Source organism: Manihot esculenta, chromosome 2 (assembly GCF_001659605.2).
Source record: "Manihot esculenta cultivar AM560-2 chromosome 2, M.esculenta_v8, whole genome shotgun sequence".
Taxonomy (NCBI): Eukaryota; Viridiplantae; Streptophyta; class Magnoliopsida; order Malpighiales; family Euphorbiaceae; genus Manihot; species Manihot esculenta.
In genome coordinates, this window is record NC_035162.2 from 19,010,523 (window position 1) to 19,035,793 (window position 25,271).

The window sequence follows — 25,271 nt, forward strand, 5'->3', positions numbered from 1 at the left end:
GACCTCTGAACCTGACTACCTTGTCTCTGCAGACTTAGGTAGTACCACTAGCAGAAGAACCAATCCAACCCTAGAATGACATCAAACAGTCAAATCTAGAACCGCTAGGCCAGCTGGAAGGCATCTACTCACAACATATTCTGAACTATACCGGTAGACTGACTCTGCCACTGATGGATCACACTTGGGTCCACCGACCCAAAGGGGATACTCTAACCCATAAGCTATCAAGCCCAACCTCACAATGGCTCGCAAAGCATCCAAAGGAAAAGAGAAACATCAGGGTTCACAAAACATACACATCAGAACATACCAGAGTGAGATTACCTGATCCCATCGGGTTCGATGTGTTAGCCTCCTGCTGGGTCATAGTGAAGATCCGCGCTGGAGCTGATGGACCTTCACTTGGGAAACCTGCTGAAGAAGGAGCTATCCCTCTTCCTCTGCCTCTGCCCTGCGCCATGGATGGAGCTCCTGGCTGAGCCACACTGCCTGAAACTGTTTGCTGGGACCGTGCCAACAAGGTCGCAGTGGGACATTCACGTGCCATATGCCCCTCCTGTCCGCACTTGAAGCATGCTGTTGTCCCAATCAAACAGACTCCCTTGTGCGGCCTACCGCACCTCGTACATCTGGAGTTACCCGAACCAGAGCTCGAACCATCGCCTAATCCCAGACCAGACTTTATCCGGTCCTAGAACTTGCTCTTCTTCGATCTTCTGAGGCCTCTGCCTCCCTTCTTACTCTTTGTGACAGCCTCGCTCGGAGGGGAGAGATCAACATCACTTGTCCCCGGGGCTTTGGAACCCGAAGACTGTGCCACGTACTGTTTAACTGTCCCTTGAAGGATGGCACTAGCCTCCATTTTCTGTGCCATATCCACTATAGCATGGAAACTCTCCCTTTCTGCTGATTGAATCAACGAGGAATACCTGGAGTGAAGCTTCATAACATATCTCCTAGACTTCTTCAGGTCTGTGTCAAGACCTTGTCCTGCAAACGGCAACAGCTCCAGGAACCTGTCTGTAAACTCCTCTACACTCATCTCTTCCGTCTGCCTTAACTGCTCAAATTCAATCATCTTCAGTTCTCTGGAACTATCTGGAAAAGCCCATCCTGCAAACTCATTGGCGAACTGCTCCCAGGATAAGCTTTCCAACCTTGGGTCCACATAGTTTTTGAACCATTCCCTTGCCTTCTTGCATTTCAATGTGAACCCTGCCATCTGAATGGCTCTACTGTCACTTGCTCCCAACACATCAGTTATCATCTTCACCGTTCTGAGGTACTCAAAAGGGTCATCACCTGATTCAAACTTGGGGGCATCCAACTTTAGGTAGTCTGTCATCTTTACTTTACCCCCAACTGATGAACCAGGTTTGGTTATCTGGTCATCAGGGACAATTAGCTCTGCTGGTGGAGGAGGAGGTGCAGCATTCCCTGGGTTAGGGTTTGCTGGACCTGGGTAGAAAGATGAGGGTGGAAACATGGGGTACTGTGGGTACGGTGGGTGAAAGGGTGGATTGGGCATAAAGGTGGGATATGGGTTGCAATGAAAGAAATCCGATGTACCTCCCATCGGATACCCTGGCCCTTGCGGGTAGGGTGGATACTGTGGTGGAACAAAGCCCGAGGCCTGAGTGCCTCCTTGGGACTCTCCCACATCCTCTTCTGACATACTCCTGCCCAAACTGCTATCTCTTCTCTGATTACCCTCCTCAGTTTCCATCACATCTGCTGACATACCACCCTGAACTGATCTCCTCCGATCTGCATCAAAAGACCTTCTAGGGTCCCTTGATGTGCCTTCTCTGCTTGTTCTACAAGATCTTGCCCTCTGCAGAGCAGGGGAATGGGAATCCATGCCCTCATTCTCTGGCGGGGCTCCAGTCAACCTTACAGATCGACGAGTTCCTCTCATCCTGACTTCTGAAAGCACAACATAACGCATAAACATTAACATCAAATGGTTCATGTGCAAACACAAGAACCCGCATCACACACATAGCATATCATTAATGCACATGCATAAAATCATGGCATTTCACATCATCGTACAAGACAGGACTCCACATCCTATCCTAGTGGACATGATCTCTCCTATTGTGCTTGCCCTTCTATAACCTCTATGAGCCCGACACACTATAGGTCCGACCATGTGAACCTAGGGCTCTGATACCATTCTGTAACGACCTAAAAATCCGGACCGTTACCGGCGCTAGGATCCAGATCGGCATAAGGCCGCCGGGACCCGTAGCAAGCCTATTAAGCATCCTGTACAGCTGATATAATCCCAAACATGAACAAACATTCATAAAGCAATTAAAACTTTATCTTTAACCAGCTTGACCTGTGTATGCACTATGACTGAACTCATAGAACCCCTAGGGTCAGCATACCCTATGTCAAACTCGGTCCAACACATACATCAACATAAAAGTAAAACTCATGTACAAAGGGATTATCCAACTTGGGCCAAGCACAATACTATAACTCTGAACATATTACACAACATTATTTTTCAATACAACTCTTTTACATCATTACATAACTTTACAATACATCATGTCCACTACTATTCTATTACATATCATAACCATAGTCATATCCTGATGACCTCCCGATCTATCTCTGACCCTGCAAACTTGGGATTAGGGGAAAGGGGTGAGCTATAAAGCCCAGTGAGCGGAAACCACACTAGCAGAACAGTTCATTTACAAGTATGCCATCATGGAGTGCATCACATCACAAACATATCACATCAAGGATGAACTTGTCACTATTAGCCCTCTACATATCGAAATATGTCCAACTATACCAGGGGCGATGAGGCCACACCTAGTACTCGCTTACATAACTCATATCATAACATGTCCAACTACGCCAGGGGCGATTAGGCCACACCTGGTCTTTCCTTACATATACATGATGCCAGGGGCGATTAGGCCACACCTGGGCTTTCTATCTCATACCATGTCATCTCATATCATATTATCTCATCTCATACTGAGGGCTAAGGATCATCCAATATTCATCCACATCAATAACATATTATGCAATGCATCATATTCGTGGATTCTAATGCAAACAACCTAATACATATCATGGCATTTATGATGCATGGGTCATGCTCTAAAAGCATTTAATTTCTTAATTTAAAGCATTAGGTTTAGTTCCACTCACTTCTGACTAGTTCTGGGCCGACTCTGAAACGGCTGACACTGCTAAACACCTCGGTTCCTCGGGTCCGATCCTACACAGGTGGACTCTAGTGAGGTGCCAAACACACCTTAAACAACTCATAAACAACTCCCCAAAAACCCCTTAAAGCATCAAGGAAACATGCATACAGAACACTCATGAAAAGGCTGGACAGGGCACTTTCGGCGGCACTTTCGGCGGCCGAACATCACCTTCGGCAACCGAAAGTCTGCTTCAGCTCTGAAACACAACTTTCGGGGGCAAGGTTTGGCGGCCAAAACCATGCATCCATAGGCAGGTTCGGCGGCCGAACCTGAGTTCGTCCAGAACTCAGCCTCATGCATCAACAGCCTCCCAAACCATTTCAAACACCCCCAAAACAAGCACCAAACTTCTCAACACATGCACAAACTCTTAACCATGCACAAAGGAGCTTAACAACTTGCTTAAACTCCAAAAACAACATCAAAAGCATACATGGATAGCTTATGACCCACATAGGCCAAAACCATCAAAACAACCCATAAGCTCACTTGCTCTTTCCCAATCATGCATACACTCTCCCACATGCATAAACTAGCTTAAACATTCAACATAACATCACATAACCAGGCATAAACATACATTGGGCATAAAACCCTCATAAACCTAAACATGCATATCTACCCATTAAAACTCCCATAAACTTACTTAAAACTTCATTTAAAACACTAGGAAGGTAAGGATCTACACTTACCTCTTGAAGATCGAGGGTGGTGCGATCCCTAACTCGGAGGTGTGGAGGATCCAAACTCCAAAAGCCTCCAAACTCCAAAACTTCTATTTAGGCTTCAAAACTTTAAAGCAAGGGTAGATCTCATGAAAAACTAGAGGGATGGGTAGAGAAAACATGAAAATGACCAAAGGAGGGCAAAAACTCACCTGAGCTCGAGAATGGGGAGAAAACTCGCCCATTTCCGATCTGAGGGCTCTTTATAATTGGCCTGCTGAACCACCTTCGGCAGCCTAACGTGCCCCCTAAACTCATGCATGTTCGGCGGCCGAACCTTGGTTCATTCAAACAAGGCTTTCGGAGGCCAAAGGCACTCCCGAAACCTTTTCATGTTCGGCGGCCTAACTTCACTTTCGGCGGCCGAACCTGGCAATTGCCTCCTTGGTCTTTTCTTTTCAAAACTCAAATCTTTTTCATTTAAAACCATGAAATCAGTAAAAACATTTTAGAAACCATATTTTACCTCTCTAGAAGACTCTGGCATCATCAAAATTCCAGATTCCAACAGAGATTCCGCCGGAAGGTAGGGATTCCGATGCCGGGATCTAGCCGGGTATTACATTCGTTGGAGAATGCCCAGAAGCCCGTCAAGGTTGAAAAAAAATGCTCAAAAGCTCGAGTGAAAGGAGCTTGCAAGGGCTAGAAAATGCTTGGAAGCTTGTTAAGGCTGAAAAATATATGGAAGCTCGATAGGGCTGGAAAAGGCCAAGGAGCTTGCAAGGGCTAAAAAATGTTCAGATGATTCCCAAGGCTGGTTGGTGCTAGAGAAAGCTCAAAAACTTGTCAAGACATTACTATATCACTCGGATCAATTTTTACTAGACAAAATCATAGACCTGACTAGTCGGCAGGGCAAATAAGAAGAAAGTAAAGACGCCGCGCGCTTAGTCTGAGATCATGAAGATAGCTATCACTTTTGAATCTAAAGAATCAAAGACCAGTGGGAGGACCTCTGATATTACATAAGACTAGCCCAAAGTAGGCAGTGAGCTGTCTCTATAAGACATGGCTAAGGATCTGATAAACCTATACGCGATTCCACCCGTAAAAAAAAAACTCGGATGCTTCAGTTTGGTTTCAAGACAGGTCAGCCTCAAGTCAGACAAATCCACCCTCTCAACTTTAAGACGAGGCTCCATAAGAAAGTTATCGTTAACAGCTATAATCTAGCAGATCCCATTTATGTCTGCAATCACGAAATTCCCAACCAATTAACCGGTGAAGATTTCTAATCAACAAACAGGCCACATCATCGTCGGATTATCAGGAAATTTTATATTTATCTTCATTTTCTTACAATACAAAAAGATAACTATCACAGAGGCAAAAATATGTTATTCTCACATACAACTACATTCGAATTCTAAACATTATACTTGTCATTCTCTTCAACTTATTGACTTTAGCGTCAGAATGGTTGCTATGGATACCCACCACCTCACGTACTATTTCTTGTAGGTTAAACCAATTACAACACAGTTTCATTTCGACCATGTCATTAGCTTAGTTTCTGCGTTACTAAATAAAAAATATTTTAAAACCATAATAATTTAGTTGTAAGTTACCAAATAAGACCACCTTTTTGATGTAATATTTGAAAAGTTTGGTAATTTATAAGATAGTTTTTGAAATTTTAACAAAACTCACGGTTAAGTTGCTAGAAATAATTTAATATCTAAAATTTTATTATGTTAATAAAATAATCATTATATTATAATTTATTATTCAATTATAACAATTTATTTTTTCGAATTTTATTTTTATAATAATTTAATTTCTTTTAACTTAAATAGTTTATGACAATTTAATTTATAATTTTAATATTTATAATAATTTAATCAATTAACAATTGGATAATAGTAAATTTAATAGAAGAATTTTTATTAATAAAATAAAAAATTTAAAAAATAAATTATTTAATATTAAAAGTATTGAAATTAAATTATAAATTTTATTAATTAGAGATTATACCGTTTACCCAAAAGTTAAATTTTTCTTTTTTTTTTGTATTCCAACTGTATAGAGGCTGAACTCCACTTAGAGTAATTGACAATGGCTTGTATATCAATTTCAAAATCTTCCCTTTCTATAAAAAAATAAAATAAAATTTATCACTGAAGTATATAATATAAATTAAAATATTAAATTTATTTTTTTTTGTGTGAATGTTTTCATTTTACTTGATATTTTAGATGTAAATTTAAATTTTTTTTTCAAAAATAAAAAAGCTAGAAGGTTAATAGATCTTATTAGTAGCACTATGACTCTTAGTCAACTGAATTAGGCCACGTAGCTGTTAAGAGGATGTAATTAGTATAGCTGATCAGAGCATAGGTGTCGAAAAGTAAATTAAAATCATTAAAATAATATAATGTGGGGACCAATTAACTGTGTAGGGTTACCTATTAAGGACCTGCCTCTGCGCTTAGCTTCCCTTTCCTCTTATTGGGTTCACATTTCTTTCTTCCATTTCAGGGTCGATTGATTCTTCGCTTCTGATCCACCAACACGAGGCAATCATGGCAGGAGAGTCTTCAGCTGAGTTTCAAGACTGGGAGGTCCTAGTCAACTCGGACGCTGACCTGATTAATTCGCCAAATTCCCCCAATAATTCCAGGACTTTGGATGAAATTGAGGCTGATTCTGAAGGTGTGCTCAAGTTAGATTACTTCTCCCTTGATAATGATAGCCGTTATGCCAAAACTGTTGTTGATGCCAGTGAAGAGGGTTCTGTGGAGTCTGATAATCCCAGTTGGATTGATCCTGGGCCGGAACCTCGGTATCAGAGGAGGAATTCGGGCGAGTTCTGGTCCGATTCGGGTAGTGATCGGTCTGATGAGAGGAAATTTAGTGATTCTGATGTGAAAAACGAATTGGGTATTGTGGAAAACGTGAAAACCGAAGTTGGTTTTGAAGGGATTAGAGAAATTGAAGGTAAAGATGGCAAGGAAGGGAAATTTGAGTCTCCTGAGGGTAATTTTAGTAATATGGTGAGTAAAAATGAAATAAGCTTTGATGAGAAGTTCTTGCCTGATTCAAGTGGTGAGTACCTGGTTTTTGGTGATATTGGGAAGGTGAATGAGGGTTCTGAGTTTATGGGTGAGTCCAACACTGAAAATGCGCCCAAAGAGGAAAGTTCTAACGTTGTTGCAGCTGGAGAAAGAAAACCTGTTGGTAATGAGGAGAACAGGAAGACAGTGTGGTGGAAGGTTCCTTTTGAATTATTGAAATATTGTCTTTTTAGGGTCGGTCCGGTTTGGTCTTTCTCCATGGCTGCAGCTGTAATGGGATTTGTTATCCTGGGACGGAGATTGTACAAGATGAAGCGCAAGACAAGGAGCTTGCCACTTAAGGTTACTGTTGATGATAAGGTCAGTCATTGTTTATATTTAATCTGGGATTTAAATTGTTGACATTATGGTTAATTTCTAATTGTGAGTATGAGCTATTATTAGTAGTATCTGCAAGATATCCAGATAGGACAATTTCTTCGTTGTTGCCAAAGTTCATGCACTGCACTAACTTTAACTCTATTTTATGATTTTTTTTAGAACTTTTTTTCAAAGATTTTCGATTTTGGCATACCTTTATCACATGATTTTTTTTTCTTCCTTTGGATGGGCCTTAAAGGACGTTGGATGCCTCTACTTATGCTCCTATCCTTCAGAACTGGCCAAATTAGAAATTTTTGAATATATAGGTATGCAATGAAGAGATTGTCTAGTTGGAAGTAAGAAAATTTTCTTGCATAGAAAGGTTTCAGAGCAAGGAATCTATAAGGTATGTGGATTGTAGTTTCAGTAAAGTTAAGAACAGAATATGATAGGATAGTCAAGATTGAGAGCCAAGTAATGCATTTTAATTGTTTGGCGACCAAGTGATGACCAAATTATATTTTCTTATTTGGTTTAATTTCTATTAGGGTGGGAGAAACCGAGGATTTATACTATTTCCATATCAATCAAGATCATTAATCCTTTGCAAGGTGTCAAACCATAATACAGTAGGTGTTTGAAAGCTAAGAGGAATCTTAACATCAACCGGTAAAAACACTAAAACTAAAGCAAGTTTTGTCATCAGCTAGGTTCCGCATCTCAGTCTTCCAAAACTGTGTTATAATCAGCTGCTACGGCATTTTAACACATGTGACGTGTTTTTGTTTCTGTTAATGTGGTGGAGTGGGAGTCCTTTCGTTACAACAAAGTTTAAATACTAATATTCCTCACATCCTATCCCTTGCTTCAATAAATCCCTTGCTGTGCCAGATGTAGCTTGGATTAATCCAACATTTGCAATAAGGGAATCTTCACTAGGGGAGTAACGTGTTTTATACACTTCTGCTATCAAAGAAAGTAAAAAGAATTTTTAACCACCTGCAAGCTATTTTTACTAGAAGGGCCAAAATAAAGGATATAAATATGGAAATTCCAAATTCCGGTTCTCAAACTGTTTTGGATGCACAAATTTTTTGGTCCAGCTTAAGTAATGAATTTTCCATTCATTTTTCTGCTGGCCCTGTCAAAATCTCTATATTGCTGATTTAGTTGTATCAGTAAATGTCTTGAGTTTTAGCGAAAATTAAGGAATTGATCCCAATATTTCTAAAATTGAACACTTAAATCACTCTATAATCATTCCGTCTAAATTAGTGGCCTTTTCATCCATAATTTTGTTAGTCAATGGGTCATGGAAAAAAAAAAAAATTTCAAATACTTAAATCCCTATCATTGTGAGTGGAACATTTCATCTTGGGTAAATGACACTTTAATCCCTGAGTTTTAGCATATTTAATGGATCAGTCTTTATATTTTTAAAAATCAAATCCTTAAATTTCTCTATATTCACTCCGCTCAAAACCATAATCCTTCCATCCATTGTAGGTGTTAGTACAAAGTTAATGGATAGTCAAACTTCTGAAAATACAATTTTCTTCCTTAAATATTTTTGTAGAAGTCTACAACCCATTTAAAGGCTACTTAGTACCACTTAATAGTTGAAGTTGTAAATGTCTGGACAAAGTTAGTAGGGATTTAAATGTTTTTTCCAATGAGAAATGATTACCTAAGAGTTTAAATTTTAATAAATGAGAGAAAATGAATGGAATTCTAGCTTCTTAACATTTTTAATTTAGAAAGGAGCAATAAAGACATTTCCATGCTTTTAACAGCAAGAAATGGATGAAATAATTGGAGTTTGGACGGATGATTATAGAGAGATTTAAGTGTTTGGTTTTGAAAATGCAGAGACCTATCCATTAATTATGCTAAAACTCAGGGACTAAAGTACAATTTAGCCTAATTATATCATCTGGGTTCTGAGGCAGTAAAAGGTGGATGTGTTTAACTAAAATTTTGTGGGCTATACATTTAATAAAACCTCCTTTGCTCCCAATGTCTTTTCTTTCCATTCTTGATTTTTTTTTTCTGCATACTAACTGATTTGAAAATGAAATTTTCTGACCACTTGGTAGGAGTAGGCAAACCCAGTTATTGTTCATTATCAATCTCTCACACTCAGGATGGTCATAACATGATCCCTTGCATCTATTGATACTGCTATTGAAGGCGACTGCTGATTTATCAAATTTAAATTGTTGACACAGTGCTTGCTCATATTCTTACAGAATCCATATAGCTATCTGTGTTGTTCAATAACTTATTGATATTTATTTGAGATAATAAGTTTACCCCCCTCCTCTTGCTCTCTATCTCTCTCCCCCCAAACATGTATTTGAGTGATCAAATAGTTTTATTTTAACTTATGGAAAGTGGGGATAATTAGAATCCTCGTAGCAGAGCATCAGGATGTTGGTAGATTATGTTTTTCAATATTTCCATTATAGATGTGGCAGGTAAATCTTCTATTACATGTTAAATTTTTTTGTCTTTAAATGCATACATATCAGAAGATTCTATTTGAATGATTAGTTGCAGTCTTGCATGCAGAAACTTTGAGAATTTGCTGCTAATAGTTTATAGTGATCAAAAGTGTGTCTAGGCTCCAGATTCACATGAGCATGGTGAGGCCAAGTGTTGTTGGTGGGCTTAGGCCAGGCTCCTTCCATCTATAATATTTGTTGTGCCTAGGCATTCAGTTAGGCTCCTTATACAAGTGCTTAGGCATGGACCTTGGAATTCTAAGGAATGTTCTTTTATTGCTACTTAGGTGGTCTTGCTTAATGTTTTCGGTTGATTTTTACTTTATGTGTTAGTGTTTTGGTTTTTGGCATTTAAATGATAATATGATAGTATCCATGTCAATGAATAAGTATAATTGCATAGTATAAATTGTAAAAAGCTGAATATCTCATGATGATATGTTGCCCATTGTAATCCTAAATTGAAGCTGTTTATCTCCGTCCTAGCTGTGCTTGCATGAGTGCTCCTAGGTTTAGTGCTTCTCTGTTACAGATATACATGACGAAATGACTGAAAAAAAGTGTAAATGAAAGCAAGAAGGTGTTGAGGACATAATTTCACATTAAAAGGAAGCAGAACAATGTATTTTCAGCCAATGATAATGAGTTCTACCACTTACCATTGAGTTTTCTATGAAAAGGGTGCAGAGTAGTGCTTTGATATTACAATATGTTTTTTTGCTCAGAAGTGCTTGGTATTTTCTATTTTCTTAGTTCTTATATTCTAGTGTGAAAAGTAGTAATGAGGGAAAAGAGGGAAGAGATAATGAGGGAAGTATTTCTCTATTCAAAATCAGAATGCTTCTCTACAGGTATTGCTCTCATTTCATATAGCTATTTGTTAACTGATTACCAGCTGTGTAATTAACTTCCAACTGGAGAACTGCTTTATGAAATCATCTAACTTTTCTCAAAATGCCCAATTACTTGATCAAATTATTTACTTCGTCCTATACTATGTGACGGAAAATGATTTATGTTATACTAGTTTTAATGGTCATCATTATGGTGTTGGATGCTATTGCATCCAATTAGGTAATACATACGGCCTGGAACCTATATATTTATATATTAGTATTCCACTGACATCAATAAATGTGTGCTTTGAATTCCCCAGATGTGTGCCTGCACTCCTATGCCCCAAGAACCTTGTGTATTGGAGTGCATTTATGCCTTTGCTGCTATGTCAAAGTCACATGATAAGCATCCGTTCACTTTGAATATACCTGCACTGTTTGTGCATTTTACTACTCGTTCAATATGATTAACATAGGCATCAGGCATTCTTGTGGGTGATAATAAATTAATAATTTTTCAGTTGTGTTTGTTTCCCAACTAGATCTCGAATCCAAGTAGACACAGGAACAACAATATTAATCTTTTAGTGTACGCTCTAGAAGATATGATTTGTTCTCTTTTAACTTTAATACAATTTTTTAACTGTTGAAAATTAACTTGTGTTTAGTGGGAATTTGGTAAGCAGTAGCTACTTAAATCGACAGATAACACTTATGTCCAGTAATAATTTCATGTTTTGATCTGTCTGCAGAAGGTGTCTCAGTTTGTGAGTCGTGCTGGACGCCTTAATGAAGCATTTTCGGTTGTGAGACGGGTACCCATAGTACGACCACTATTACCTTCATCAGGGGTAAATTCATGGCCTATGATGACTCTGAGATAAAGATATTGTTATGGAGAAGGGTTAATGGAGAAGCATTATGTGAACATATTTGGGATTTAATGTTCATATTTCTTTTCTCTGTAAGTAATCCGAATGTTTTAAATTTCCTTCTCTCTATGAACTTGTTTAAATGCGTGTATAAATGCCAGATGGGGATATTGTATAAGGTCAAAGATGGTGTCCTGTATTGTTCTGAGCTACTTCCCTCACCTCTTCTCGTCATGTCGTGTAATCAGCATTGTAAGGTTTGTACTTTGAAAGAAATGGAATGTAATGATAATGTAGTAAATTTCTATTCTACTTGGACTCCGTTCGTTTGTATAACTTGAATGTGAAAAATGGTTTCAAGAAAATTGTGTAATACGGTAGGATATCTCTTTTTCATTTTTTCAAAACTAAAAATAACTTTTTTTTTTAATTTAAAAACGATTTTTTTAAAAACTATTTGTAACAAAATAAGTTCATAAATTTTTATATAAAAATAAGTATTTTAAATAGAATATTAATAATAAAATGAGGATATAAATAGTTTTATAAATAGTTATGTATAAAAAATAATAATAAATTGTTTTTGCAAAATCTATGATATTATAATTAGGAAAAACTACTATTTAATTTCTGTGTTAAAAGGGAAATGCATTAGTTAGTTTCATATTAATTTTAATCATTCAATTTTATTTAGTTGTAAAAGAAAAAAATATTATTTAATTTTTATTTTATAAGAAAATTTATTAATTAGTCTATTAATTTTTTAAAAAATATATTAAAATATTTTAAATATTTTTAAAAAATTTATTAATTAATTTTTTATTAATTTTAAAAATTATATATTATAAAAAACAATTTAAATGTTTTTAATATGAAAAAAATCAATTAATAAATATTTTTATAAAATTGAAGGGTTAACTAATTACTTATCTCATACTACATGCTTAAATAATAAAATATTTATAGGTTAAAACTAATGTAAAATTAATTACTATATTTTTTGTCAAATATTTTTAATATTTAAAAATATTTTAATATATTTTTTAAAATTAAAAATTAATTAATAAATTTTTCTATATTATAGATATTAAAAATTTTCTTAAAAAAAATCTAAAATATACTTGATACAAAAAAATAATTAATAAATATCTTAATAAAACTAAAAGATTAATTAATAAAAATTTTCACATTATAAAAATTAAATAATAAATATATAATAACTAAAACTAATAAAAGAATTAATTAATAATTTTTTTTTTAAATTTTGAGATATTTTATTTTTTAAAATTAAAATTATATCACAAAAATTAAATAGTAAATTTTTTAAAATAATAAAATAAAAATGTATTTATAAATTGATTAAATAAATATATATTGTTTCTAGATTTTTCCTGCTTTATTTATAAGGGAGAAAAAGATCAAAAGGATTGTTTTTATTTTGTCTATTGAATATAAAAATTTAAAATTTGAAGATTTTTCACTATTATAGCGTGATTTTTTAATTTTAAGTGATAAAATCTGTTTTTAATTTTATTATAATTATAATTATAAAGTTGAATCATATTATTTATCGTGTTTATATGAACTATTTTTTAATAATCATTACTTTCATTAAATTTATAATATATAAATATACAAAGGAGGGAACACTTTAAATCTATTTAAATTCTCCTCCTTCCCATCTTTGTGATGTTCTAATTTCTCATATTAATGGTTAATCATAGTTGAGTGCTTTTAGTTGAAGAATTTTTTTTTTACAATTACTTAAAATTTTTAATTTAAAATTAATTATGAAATATAATAAGATTTACCATTTTAATATTTATAATGTCTAGATTAGATAATTTCATCAAATAACTCTACCATTACTCTTATATAGATTAGTTTTTATTTTTATAATATTATTGTATATAAATACTATTAAAATAAAATAAAATTTTCAGATACACTTTCAGGAAAAATGAATTTGAAAAAACAATTATCACTATTGAAAATAATTCAGGAAAGAAAAAAAATTATATATCACGAATAAAATTTTTAAAAATAAAATTTCTTTTTTATCTATTAATATTTCTAATTTCTAATTTTCTTTGTTTCATCCAAATAAAAAATTTAATGGTCTATTTCCTAATTATAATATTATATTTTTATTAATTATTTTTCATTAAGAGTCGGAGTGAAAACATGATTTTTTTTATTTTAATTTATATTTTTTTAAATTTTATTGTTATAAATTATTTTATATATGTATAAATTAAAGATTGATTGAGCTGATTATATATTTAAATTTTTTGTATATAATATTATAATATCATAATTTTAATATTTATTATAAAATTAAATTATAAAATATATATTATTATCTGTATATTTATAAAAAAATATAAACATTGAAGTGTTTTTTATAATATAACTTTATATTATATTTTTTCTAAATTTTATTGCTATAAATTAATTTATATATATAAATAATAAATTAGAAATTGATTGGACTAATTATTTATTTAAATTTTTTATATATAATACTATAATATTATAATTTTAATACTTTGCTACAGAATTAAATTATAAAATATATATTATGGTCTTTATAATAAAAATATAAAGATTAAAGTATTTTTTATAATATAATTTTATATAATATAGTTAAATATTGGTAATCAATAATTAATTATTATTATATTTCAAAAAAATAACCTGCGCTTCCATTTTCACTTATATTTTTATTTTTATTTTATTTTTTAAGAATGCGTTGATACACCAATTCAAAACCGATAAGTTAGCATAAAGTGAATTTGGAATATATCTATTTGTAATCTGAAGATTATGAGTTTGAGCCATTATAAATAGCCTTTGTGCCCTTGTATATATCTACCCTTCCAAAAACTAACAAGTATTATTTATTCTTTATCTCTATTTTCTAAAGGCCAAATCGATCTATAAATCCATATTTAATTATTAGGTTCATTATTTAAACAATCAGTTTTGATATTAATTTTTTTTTTATAGTCCAAGCTCACATATGAGGTTGGCACGACCACTTAGGTAAGCTTAAAAAAAAAATTATTTTTTTTTTTAAAAGATGAAAATGATTTTTCAGACTGATAATTTTATCAACATTAATGGATATTTTATATAAAAGTCTTACCAACACATTTTTCATTATTTAAAATGTAACCAAACAATAGAAAATATATTATTCTCTTGAATAATTATTTCTTTAAAAAATTTTTTTGCATACAAGTAAATAGAGCGTTAATGATACGATGTATTTTAGTAAATAAACGAAGGAAGTTGATGAAACGGTGCGTAGAGGTATGGAGGGTTTAGTGCAACGGTGTGTGTAAGAAGAATCTGCCAACTGGTTGGTTACAATAGAATGATAACTCATTTGGTCATGTCATTGGAGCCGTTACATTGGGATTGGAAAACCTGTTAGGGAAGAAATAGTATTAACTATATAGTATGCAGAAATAATCTTTCTGTAATTACATTGATATTGAATATAGACATTTGAGAGATGTTTTCTCTAAATTCTCTTATTATTTGTTCTTCTCTATTTCTGTGTATATCATTGGCATTAGAGCTGTTCGTCCTCGGCCATGGTAGAATGTACTAGATCATAAGAATGAAGGAAGAAAATGGCTAACTTAGTGTTGAAGTCTGAGTGTAGACGAGAGACCAAGCTAGAGACCCATTTGTAAGAAATGATGGTTGAGCTTAAGAATCTGGTCGTAGAAAACAATAGAAGTGAACCGCAGTCGAGTGGTTCCAAGAATAAGGAACCTATGGAACAAAATGAGAACATCAAAGATAGTGAGCGGAACGGGGTAGCAACTCCAAACTAGAGTTTCGTAAGTTTGGGGGAAAAGGGCTAGAAGGCTGGCTATTGAGATTTGAATACTTTTTTAAGATGAGGAAGATTACTAGGGAAAACAGAGTAAAAGTAGTTGCAATCCATCTTGAAGAGATAGTATTACAATGGCATTAGGGATTTATCTAAATGCATGGTGATGCTACATTTTCAGACTTGGATAATTATGTGAATGCCTTAAGTGACAGATTTGGAAGTCAAGCTTATGATGACCCCATTGCTAGTTTTAGGAACCTAAAGCAGACATAGTCTTTGCAGGAGTATATGAATGTATTTGATAGGATCCATCCTAAGGTAGGTATAAATGAAAAACAATCCTTGAGTTTTTTCTTATTTAAGTTGAATGATGGTATCCAGATGACTGTTAGAGTGTTCAAACTTAGAACCCTAGTGGAAGCTTATTCCCTTGCTAAACTTCAAGAACTATCCCTAGCAGCTATGCAACAAAAACCTAAGCCCAACAGACCATTGTTCATTGCAACTTCAAACACCAACTATCAAAAACCTCTCTCTTACACCTTCTACTTTCTCTATTAACAAGCTAACTATCTTTCCAAAAACTCAGAATCCTAATCCACCAAATAACTCCAAAAGCCAACCAAACACTTTCAATAAAACCAATAAACCTTTACTTATCAGTAAAGAGATGGATGAAAAAAGAGCAAAGGGATTGTATTTTTGGTGTGATGATAAATTTATACCAGGTCATAAATGCACACTACAAAAAAACAGTGATTTAGCGACCAAAATTTTGGTCGCTAAAAAGACAGATTTGGTCGCTATTACGAAATAGCGACCATTTAGCGACCAAAAAAAGTGGTCGGTGTTTGGCCAGTCGCTAATTGTTTTGCGACAATCTGAAAATTGGTAGCTAAAATAGCGACCATTCAGCGACCATTTTTTGGTCGCTAATTTGGTGTCATGGTTGAAAATCAGTCGTCAAAATTTGGTCGCTACATGGTCGCTATCATTTGGTCGCTAAATGGTAGCTGATTTGGTCGCTATAAGTTGGTCGCTAAATGGTCGCTGATGTGGTCGCTATAATGTGGTCGCTAAATGGTTGCTGTTTCGGTCGCTAATTTGGTCGCTATTTCGTTATTATTTGATCGCCTCAAGGAAGACTATTTAGTCGCTGTATGGAAGTAAATTGATCATTAATTTTTTGTCGCGAAATGGTCGCTATTTTGGTCGCTAATTTGGTCGCTATTTCGTTGTTATTTGATCGCCTCAAGGAAGAACATTTAGTCGCTGTGTGGAAGTAAATTGGTCGTTAATTTTTGGTCGCGAAATGGTCGCTGTTTTAGTCGCTATTTCTTGAGAATTTAGTCGCTGTATAGAAGTGAATTGGTCGTTAATTTTTAGTCGCAAAATGGTCGCTGTTTTGGTCGCTAATTTGGTCGCTATTTCGTCGCAAATTAATAGTAAAATCAAATATATATTTATTATTTAATTTGCTTTTGTAGCTGATTAGTCACTAATAAATGCTTTTAAATTTGATTCATATCATTTTTCCAATAAATTCATAAACCTGCTAAAATATCAATATGTACACACATTCCAATACATAAAACATCAAAGATAATATATAAACATCAACTTCATTTCATAATTCTGCAATCTAAAAATCCAAAACATTACTATAGTTCAAGACTATGAAACTTAAAATATCTCAAAATACATAATTAATCCAAATAGTATCAAATTCATATCATAAAATATATTGTTAAAGTCAGTGAGAAATGATATCATGCTAATCTATATGTGAATCACCAGGGGATCTTTGAGCTGGAGGCATATCAGATGTTGATGGCATCAATGAGGAAGACTGCTGTCCCATCCTCGTTGCCTGTAGTTCATCACGCATTTGAGCTATTATCTGACTTTGGTCTTCTACAATTTTCTGCAAACTATTATACTTCTCTTCAAACTTTGCTTCAATTTCCTTCTTCCATTCTGGTGATTGGGATGATGGAACATCTGTTGTTTTTCCCACAGTTCCTGTTTGAGAGAAGGCAGAAGAGGCAGCACTACCTAAACCATAAACTCGACTTCCTTGCCATCCTCCTGCTGCAGTAATGAATAATTGATCCTCATTAATAGTTCCTCCATCTCCTTCCACATGATCTGATCCCACATTCTGGCTTGAATGTTGTTCTTTTAGCTTCAAATAATTTTCCTAGAAAATCACAGAATAACAGTTCAATTTGAATACTAAAGTAAGAAAAAATACTAATACCTACAAGATATGACAATTATAATACCTGCAATATATCACATTTACAATACTTGCAAGATATGATAATAGAAAAATGAATCACACAACTTAGAATCACCTAGATATCAGAATCATACTTGCAACTGAAAATCAATAAAACAACTCAAAATTAATCACACAACTGAGAATCATAAATAATTTCCTTGTGAGAATCACCTAGATATCAGAATCATACTTGCAACTGAAAATTAATCACACAACTCAAAATCAATCAACAACTCAAAAACAATCACACAACTGAGAATCATAAACAATTTTCTTGGGATAATCACCTAAATATCAGAATCATACTTGCAACTGAAAATCAATCACACAACTCAAAATCAATCAACAACTCAAAATCAATCACACAACTGAGAATCATAAACAATTTCTAAGTGATAATCACCTAGATTTCAGAATCATACTTGCAACTGAAAATCAATCACACAACTCAAAATCAATCAACAACTCAAAATCAATCACACAACTGAGAATCATAAACAATTTCTTTGTGAGAATCACCTACATATCAGAATCATAATTGCAATTGAAAATCAATCACACAACTGAAAATCAATCAACAACTGAGAATCATATACAATTTCCTTGTGAGAATCACCTACATATTATAATCATACTTGCAATTGAAAATCAATAACACAATTCAATATCAATCAACAACTCAAAATCAATCACACAACTAAAAATAAATCACATAGACATCAAAATCATACTTGCAAGATATTACTTAGAAAGTCAACTTGTTTATATAGAAACTTACATAAACAATTTCAGCTCGTTTATCAACAAATTTGTTGCGATCACTCTTTTTTGTATGGGTGTGGAGAAACAACTCAGCTGCTGTTGGAGGAACTTTGTCTGTGTTAGCATTTTGTATGCGTCTAGCATGCTCCTCATGTGTTATGGACCCACCTGTATGTGTAGAAGGACCAGCTCCTTCACCTCCCTTCTCTGTTAGGCGGTTCTTTGAGTACTTCATTGACTTTGCTACATACTCTGGAGTACTCCAATCTAAATTCCATTTATCCCAAACTTCAGTTGATATATAAGCACTCCTCTTTTTTTTCTTCTTTTCATTTGTCAGAAAGTCTTTGTATCGGGTAGCTGCTTTTTTATTCCATGCCTTCCTCACTATTGCAGCACTTCCCTCATCCCAGTGAAATTCTTTCTGTAAATTAATTTAAAAGACACATGTATAATACAACATATATTATAAGACATTTTATCTTTGTTAGAATGCATAATATATTGCGTACCTCAAACTCTCTGAAATAAAAATCTTTTGTGGATTGTTGGATATTCTTCCAGGAAGAACCCTCCTCGACATTGTACTTTTGAAAAATCTTGGTGCAGGCACCAGATGTCTTCTCAGAAGGCATAAGACTGTAATAGTTTAATAATACGAGCATAATTTATAAATATTCAATATAATCATTTGTAAATAATTAAACAAAATGAAAATTGATAACAAATATATCAAATACAATGATAAGTAATGTTATACATTATACTTACTTTCCGCTTGCATTCACATAACAATAGGTCCTAGTAGCATATGATGAGGACGTATACAAGTGATCTCCCATGCCCGATGCAGATCGACTACCACTCGATCCAGGAACAGAACCTGAAGAATTTGGTGCAGTGGGGGCAACTGGAGCAAGTGGAGGGGCTGTAGGGGCTGAGTATGATACAGGGGTTGTTGGAGTTAGTGCAGGGGCTCTAAAGTCAGCTGAAGAAGGTGCAGTGGCTATAGTGCCGCGACCACGAACAATTTCTGGATCACCTCGGCCTCGGCCTCTACCTGTACCCGTCAAAACACCACGATCAGCATTACGTGCATCCTCTTTACCTCTACCCCTGGCCATATCTGCACAAAAAAACACCACGATCACTCTATCTGCACAAAAGGAGATTAATATGTTGTAAAATTAAAAATAATCAACAATAATAAAAAAGATAATTAGAGCAAAAAAGTTTACTACATAGCTTAGAGTTGACTAATCTAAGTAATATTCGTCATTGTCTGAAGTTGAATAATGATATGTCTCTTCATCTTCTTCTTCTTCTTCAACTAATTCTGAAATAAACACTTCACCACCCGCTGGATCATTTAATGTCTCAGGTAATCCTTCCTCATTTAAGACTAAAGGCTGCAAAGTTACAGTATCTTCTTGAAATGCATCTGTTGTTGACGCTGTCGCTGGTACAACAATATTTGGTAATTCAATCACTGCCCTAGCTTTAATTTTTATCACAGATTGCCAATCAGACCTTGCTCGTCTTAAAGAAGGATAAGGAATGTAATAAACTTGTTGTGCCTGGCTAGCCAAAACAAATGGCTCATACTTATGAAATCTCCTTCTTTGATTTACATCCACAATATTATACATTAAATGAATTTTCACTCCAACATTTGGGGTAGGATCAAACCATTCACAGTGGAATAGAACTGTCCGCTTCATAGGTAAAGCCGAGTATTCTACTTCAAAAACCTCTATCAACTTACCATAGTAATCACTTGATTGATCACTATAGTTCGTTCCTTTAATGCATACACCACAATTCACCGTCATTCGATTAGCACTTCGTCCCTCAGTGTGAAATTTGTATCCATTTACATAGTATCCTGTGTACACATTCACTGTATTTAGAGGTCCTTTGGCTAAATCTTGGATTAGAGGATTGTTCACTGTATTGGTTGGTTCATGTACCTATTACAAAAAGTGAACATATAAAATTAATTTTGATTCATTCACCAAATTCAGCGTATTATTGCAAGTATTATAAAGCTTACGTATGCTCTGAACCATGTGGGAAAGTTATTCTCCAATGTGATGTCTACCTCTCCATCGGTAATGTTAGGTGATATCCTCTGTAGTTCCTCAATATATAATCTTGCATTAGGAGAAATTATACAACTTTGGTTATTTTCATGAATATATATGCATTTTAGAAGACTATTAAATTTATAATTTGGCGGTGAATTGTGCTTACTTGATAAATGGTGAAACTTCTTCACAATTTAGTAGGATATATAAATGAGCTGCATTTCTTTCATCCTTTGTCAATATCCTTTTCTTTGATTGACCTATGGGTCTACCCGGATATTTGAATATTGATAAATTTCCTTCAATCTCCTGATCTTCCACTACACCACCATCATCATTACGTGGAACCCGTCGATGTCTTGTAGAAACATGTGACTCAAAATAGTAAGCACAAAAAGAAGATGCCTCCTCTACCAAGTATGCATTAGCAATTGATCCTTCAACTTTGGCTTTATTTTTAATATTCTTCTTTAAAATTCCATTGTACCTGTATTACATAATTAATTATCAAACAAATTAAGCATAATAAATAATTGATATTTTGATGAAGCAGCAGTGATTAATTATTACCGCTCATAAGGATACATCCAACGATATTGCACTGGACCCCCAATGCGAGCTTCATATGCAAGATGAACCGGAAGATGTTCCATCGAGTCGAAGAAACCCGGAGGAAATATTCGCTCCAATTTGCATAGTATAACCGGAATGTCCTCTTCAAGCCTTTGCATATCTTCCTCCCGTAAGATCGTACTCGTTAGTTGCTTAAAGAAAATACTTAGCTCGGTAATTGCTTCCCACATTCTCATTGATAATAATTCACGAAAAGCAATAGGCAACAACTTTTGCATGAAAATATGACAATCATGACTTTTCATTCCAAATAATCTGTACTTGTTCATGTCGACACATCGAGCCATGTTAGACACATAACCATCAGGAAATCTGAGTCCCTTCATCCATTCACAAATAACTTGTTTTGCCAGTTTGTCCAATGCATATATTGCTTTTGGATACCTGCCAGTTTCTGCATTAACCTCCAACTCAGGCCGCCGACATATTTCCCTCATATCTTCTCTTGCTTTTGCATTATCTTTTGTTTTACCCTCTATATTCATAATGGTATTGAACAAGTTATCAAAAAAATTCTTTTCAATATGCATTACATCAAGGTTGTGTCTAATAAGCAAGGAACTCCAATAAGGTAAATCCCAGAATATGCTGCGTTTCCTCCATCCACATGTCTTACTAATAACAGCATTAACAACATTTGAACCTGGATCTGTCACTCTCATTAATCCCAGACTTTCTATCTCATGCAAAATTTCCTCTCCAGTCCTTACTAGAGGTGCATGTTCAGTAACAACTTTGTTTTTTCTAAACCATGATTTATTCTTCCGCCATGGATGGTTATGGTTCAAAAATTTACAATGATTGTCAAACCAACATTGTTTGCCACCTCTTGGCAAAGTAAATGCATCAGTGTTATCCATACAATATGGGCATGCAAGCCTTCCTGCAGTGCTCCAACCAGAAAGCATGGCATAAGCAGGAAAGTCACTAATGGTCCATAGCAAAGCAACCCGCATGAGAAAATTTTGCTTCTTATCCACATCATATGTCTCAACCCCCATGTTCCATAATTGTTTTAGTTCTTCGATTAAGGGTTGTAAGAATATATCAATTTTAAATTTAGGATTATTTGGGCCCGGAACTATAACAGTGAGAAACATATATTATGACTTCATACACAGCCATGGCGGAAGATTATATGGTGTCATAATGATGGGCCAAGATGAGTACTGTTGGCCAGATTGTCCAAATGGTTGGAATCCATCAGTAGACAATCCAAGCATCACATTCCTTATCTCTGATCCAAATGATGGATAACATGCAATGAAGTGTTTCCATGCGGGAGAATCAGATGGATGATGCATGACCCCTTCCTCATATTCATGTTCAGCATGCCATCTCATATGGGGTGCTGTTGCGTCTGATGCATAAAGCCGTTGTAACCTTGGAGTGAGAGGAGATGAAGAAAAACTCAAGGCAAGCTGGTGTCAATGTAACTACTCTGCTTCTTTTATTTCCTGTTTTTAGGTCATCTCTTGTGTTTAAGTTTAATAAGAGTGCTTATCAGGTACATTATTATGAGGATGAGACTGCTCCAACAGGGACATGTGCTGTTTTTGTTGTTGGTGGTGAGAGGTCAGTTTACCTTTTTAGCTTATATTTCTAATTTGCAGTGTTAATTAAGCCTTGTGCATTTGATGGCCACTTTTTCTTGTTGTGAGATGTTAATAAATGAGTTGGCTCACCTTTTGACACTGTCTCTTAAATATATGTGGTCCATCTGTACAACAATCAATTCTTTATTGCTTCATGTGCTGATACTATGAGGTTGTTTATTATGAATATGACCATAATGCTATTCTAGTTAATCAAACTAAATGTATCGCTAAAGGTCTTCTAAAGATTCAACCTATAAAAAACAAAAAGATTCATGCTGGTGGTTTACCACTATGTATCCCATTCTGCATTATATCAAGTTTCTTTTCACGGTATTGGTGTGCGTATGCCAGTTGTTATTTATATCATTCCTAAAGGCTATGATATTTAAAACGTAAAATTCAGCACTAGCAACATTCAGATTTCTCAGACTTCTAATGTTGGAAAGGAAAAAGATATTGAGGCATTGGTAGCATAAAGTTAAGCAGTAGTCTCTCATCTTCAATAATTATGTAAATTTCAACAAATTTCAACAAACCCATTCACATAAATTATGTAAATTTCAACAAATTTCAAATAACGAACAAACTTCAATAAACAAAATTCAACAAACTCATCTACACAAACTCATCAAATAACCTGTGGTGGAGCAATGGAAGAGCTACAGCGAGCAAACTGGAAATGGCTTGACTTGCCGAGGAGAAGCAAACTGGAAACGACCGATGAGGAGCTGCAGCGACTCTAGACTAAAGACGTGCCAAGGAGATGCTGGACTCTGGAAAAATGGATGCGGCTACTCCCTACCTGCCGCCAGTTAAAATAATTAAAAACAAATATATGAATAAAAAAGTAAAATTATATTAATTCAACAAATATCAACAAACACATTCACATAAATTATGTAAATTTCAACAAATTTCAAATAACGAACAAACTTCAATAAACAAAATTCAACAAACTCATCTACACAAACTCATCAAATAACCTGTGGTGGAGCAATGGAAGAGCTACAGCGAGCAAACTGGAAACGGCTTGACTTGCCGAGGAGAAGTAAACTGGAAACGACCGATGAGGAGCTGCAGCGACTCTGGACTAAAGACGTGCCAAGGAGAGGCTGGACTCTGGAGAAATGGATGCGGCTACTCCCTACCTGCCGCCAGCGTGCTACTGGCCTGCTGCTGCGTTTTCTTTTTTCTTTGATTTGGGGAGAGCGAAAAATTAAAAAAGTTTGAAATAAATAAACAAATGAAAATTGAGGAGAAGCCATAAACAGATAATAGAGGAGAAACTGAGTAAAGAGAAGACAGAGACAAAAACTGAGCAAACCTGAAGAGAGTTCCGGTCAAAGGAGATTTCGCCGTCGTCGACTGGGTGGAGATAGGAGACGTCGTCGCTGCCGACTGGGCTGCCGGCACTCTTCAGTGAAGTGGGGGAGAGAGGCGTTGATTGGGAAGGGAATCGGGGGAGAGAGGCGCGGACGGAGAGAGGGAAGTTTGACTCAGAGCAAAATGGGAAAATAGAAGAGGGATTAGGGTTAGTTTTGTTAGTATAGCTAATTAGTGATTAGGGATTAGAAATGAGGGATTAAGGTTAGTTTTCTTAGGGATTAGGGATTAAGATTAGAAATTAGGGATTAGGGATTAGAATTAGGGATTAGAGTTAGGGATTAAGAATTAGGGATTAGGGATTATGGATTAGAGATTAGGGTTAATTTTGTTAGGAATTAGGGATTAATTAGGAATTAGATTAGAGATTACAGATTAGTTATTAGGAATTAGGATTAATTTTATTAGGGATTAGGGATTAATTAGGTATTAGATATTAGGGGTGAGCAGAATTCGGTTCAAACCGAAAAAATCGATCGAACCGAATCGATTTGAAAATTTAGTTCGGTTTTTTATACATTTTGATTCGGTTCGGTTTTTAATTTTAAAAATTTTAATTATTTCGGTTCGGTTTGGTTTTGATAAAAAAAAAACAAAAAAATCGAACCGAACCGATTAATGATAATAATATGTTTTTTCAATAATATAGAGAAATTAAATCATATGAAGATTAAAATATTTTAATTAAATTTTAAAATACTAAAAATAAAGTGTAAAAAATAAAAAAATTATTAAAAATCGAAACCGATCAAACCGAACCGAATCGAACTGAATCAGACCGGTTCGGTTCGATTTGGTTTCTGATCAAAACCGGTTTGATTCGATTTCTATAAACACTAAAATTTTGATTTTCGGTTTATTCGGTTCAGTTCGGTTTTGAATCGAACCGACCGAATGCTCACCCCTAAAAGATATTAGGGATTAGGATTAGGATTAGGAATTAGGTTAGATTGTTCCTTAAATTGTCAAAACGACGTCGTTTTGAAATCACTTAATTTAAAATTTTAAATAAAATAAAATTTAATTAAAAATTAAATTAAAATTTTAAAAATAAAATGGTCGCTGATTGGTCGCTATTTAGCGACCATTTTATTTTAGTCGCTAAATATGGTCGC

General features: G+C 34.6%; 3 protein-coding genes across 4 annotated transcripts; 1 reads left to right on the top strand and 2 right to left on the bottom strand.

Moving 5' to 3' along the window:
- Window positions 1-6,398: 6,398 nt before the first annotated feature.
- Window positions 6,399-11,871, top strand: LOC110609605. 2 transcript variants are annotated; one of them, XM_021749309.2, is made up of 2 exons: window positions 6,399-7,344; window positions 11,443-11,871. In XM_021749309.2, exons 1-2 carry the CDS (start codon window positions 6,493-6,495, stop codon window positions 11,569-11,571), a joined length of 981 nt encoding a protein of 326 aa, XP_021605001.1. In that variant the 5' UTR covers window positions 6,399-6,492; the 3' UTR covers window positions 11,572-11,871. The 2 variants fall into 2 exon arrangements, with proteins under 2 accessions (XP_021605001.1, XP_021605000.1); XM_021749308.2 differs by having other exon boundaries at window positions 6,400-7,344; window positions 11,440-11,871.
- A 5,141-nt stretch (window positions 11,872-17,012) lies between these two features.
- Window positions 17,013-19,579, bottom strand: LOC110608874. The gene is made up of 4 exons (XM_021748160.2): window positions 19,227-19,579; window positions 18,968-19,094; window positions 18,472-18,879; window positions 17,013-17,609 (listed from the first exon to the last, which is right to left on the bottom strand). Exons 1-4 carry the CDS (start codon window positions 19,577-19,579, stop codon window positions 17,184-17,186), a joined length of 1,314 nt encoding a protein of 437 aa, XP_021603852.1. The 3' UTR covers window positions 17,013-17,183.
- A 1,125-nt stretch (window positions 19,580-20,704) lies between these two features.
- LOC110608873 lies at window positions 20,705-22,176 on the bottom strand. The gene is made up of 2 exons (XM_021748159.1): window positions 21,113-22,176; window positions 20,705-21,029 (listed from the first exon to the last, which is right to left on the bottom strand). The coding sequence occupies exons 1-2, from the start codon at window positions 22,174-22,176 to the stop codon at window positions 20,705-20,707; spliced, it is 1,389 nt and encodes a 462-aa protein (XP_021603851.1).
- Window positions 22,177-25,271: the final 3,095 nt, after the last annotated feature.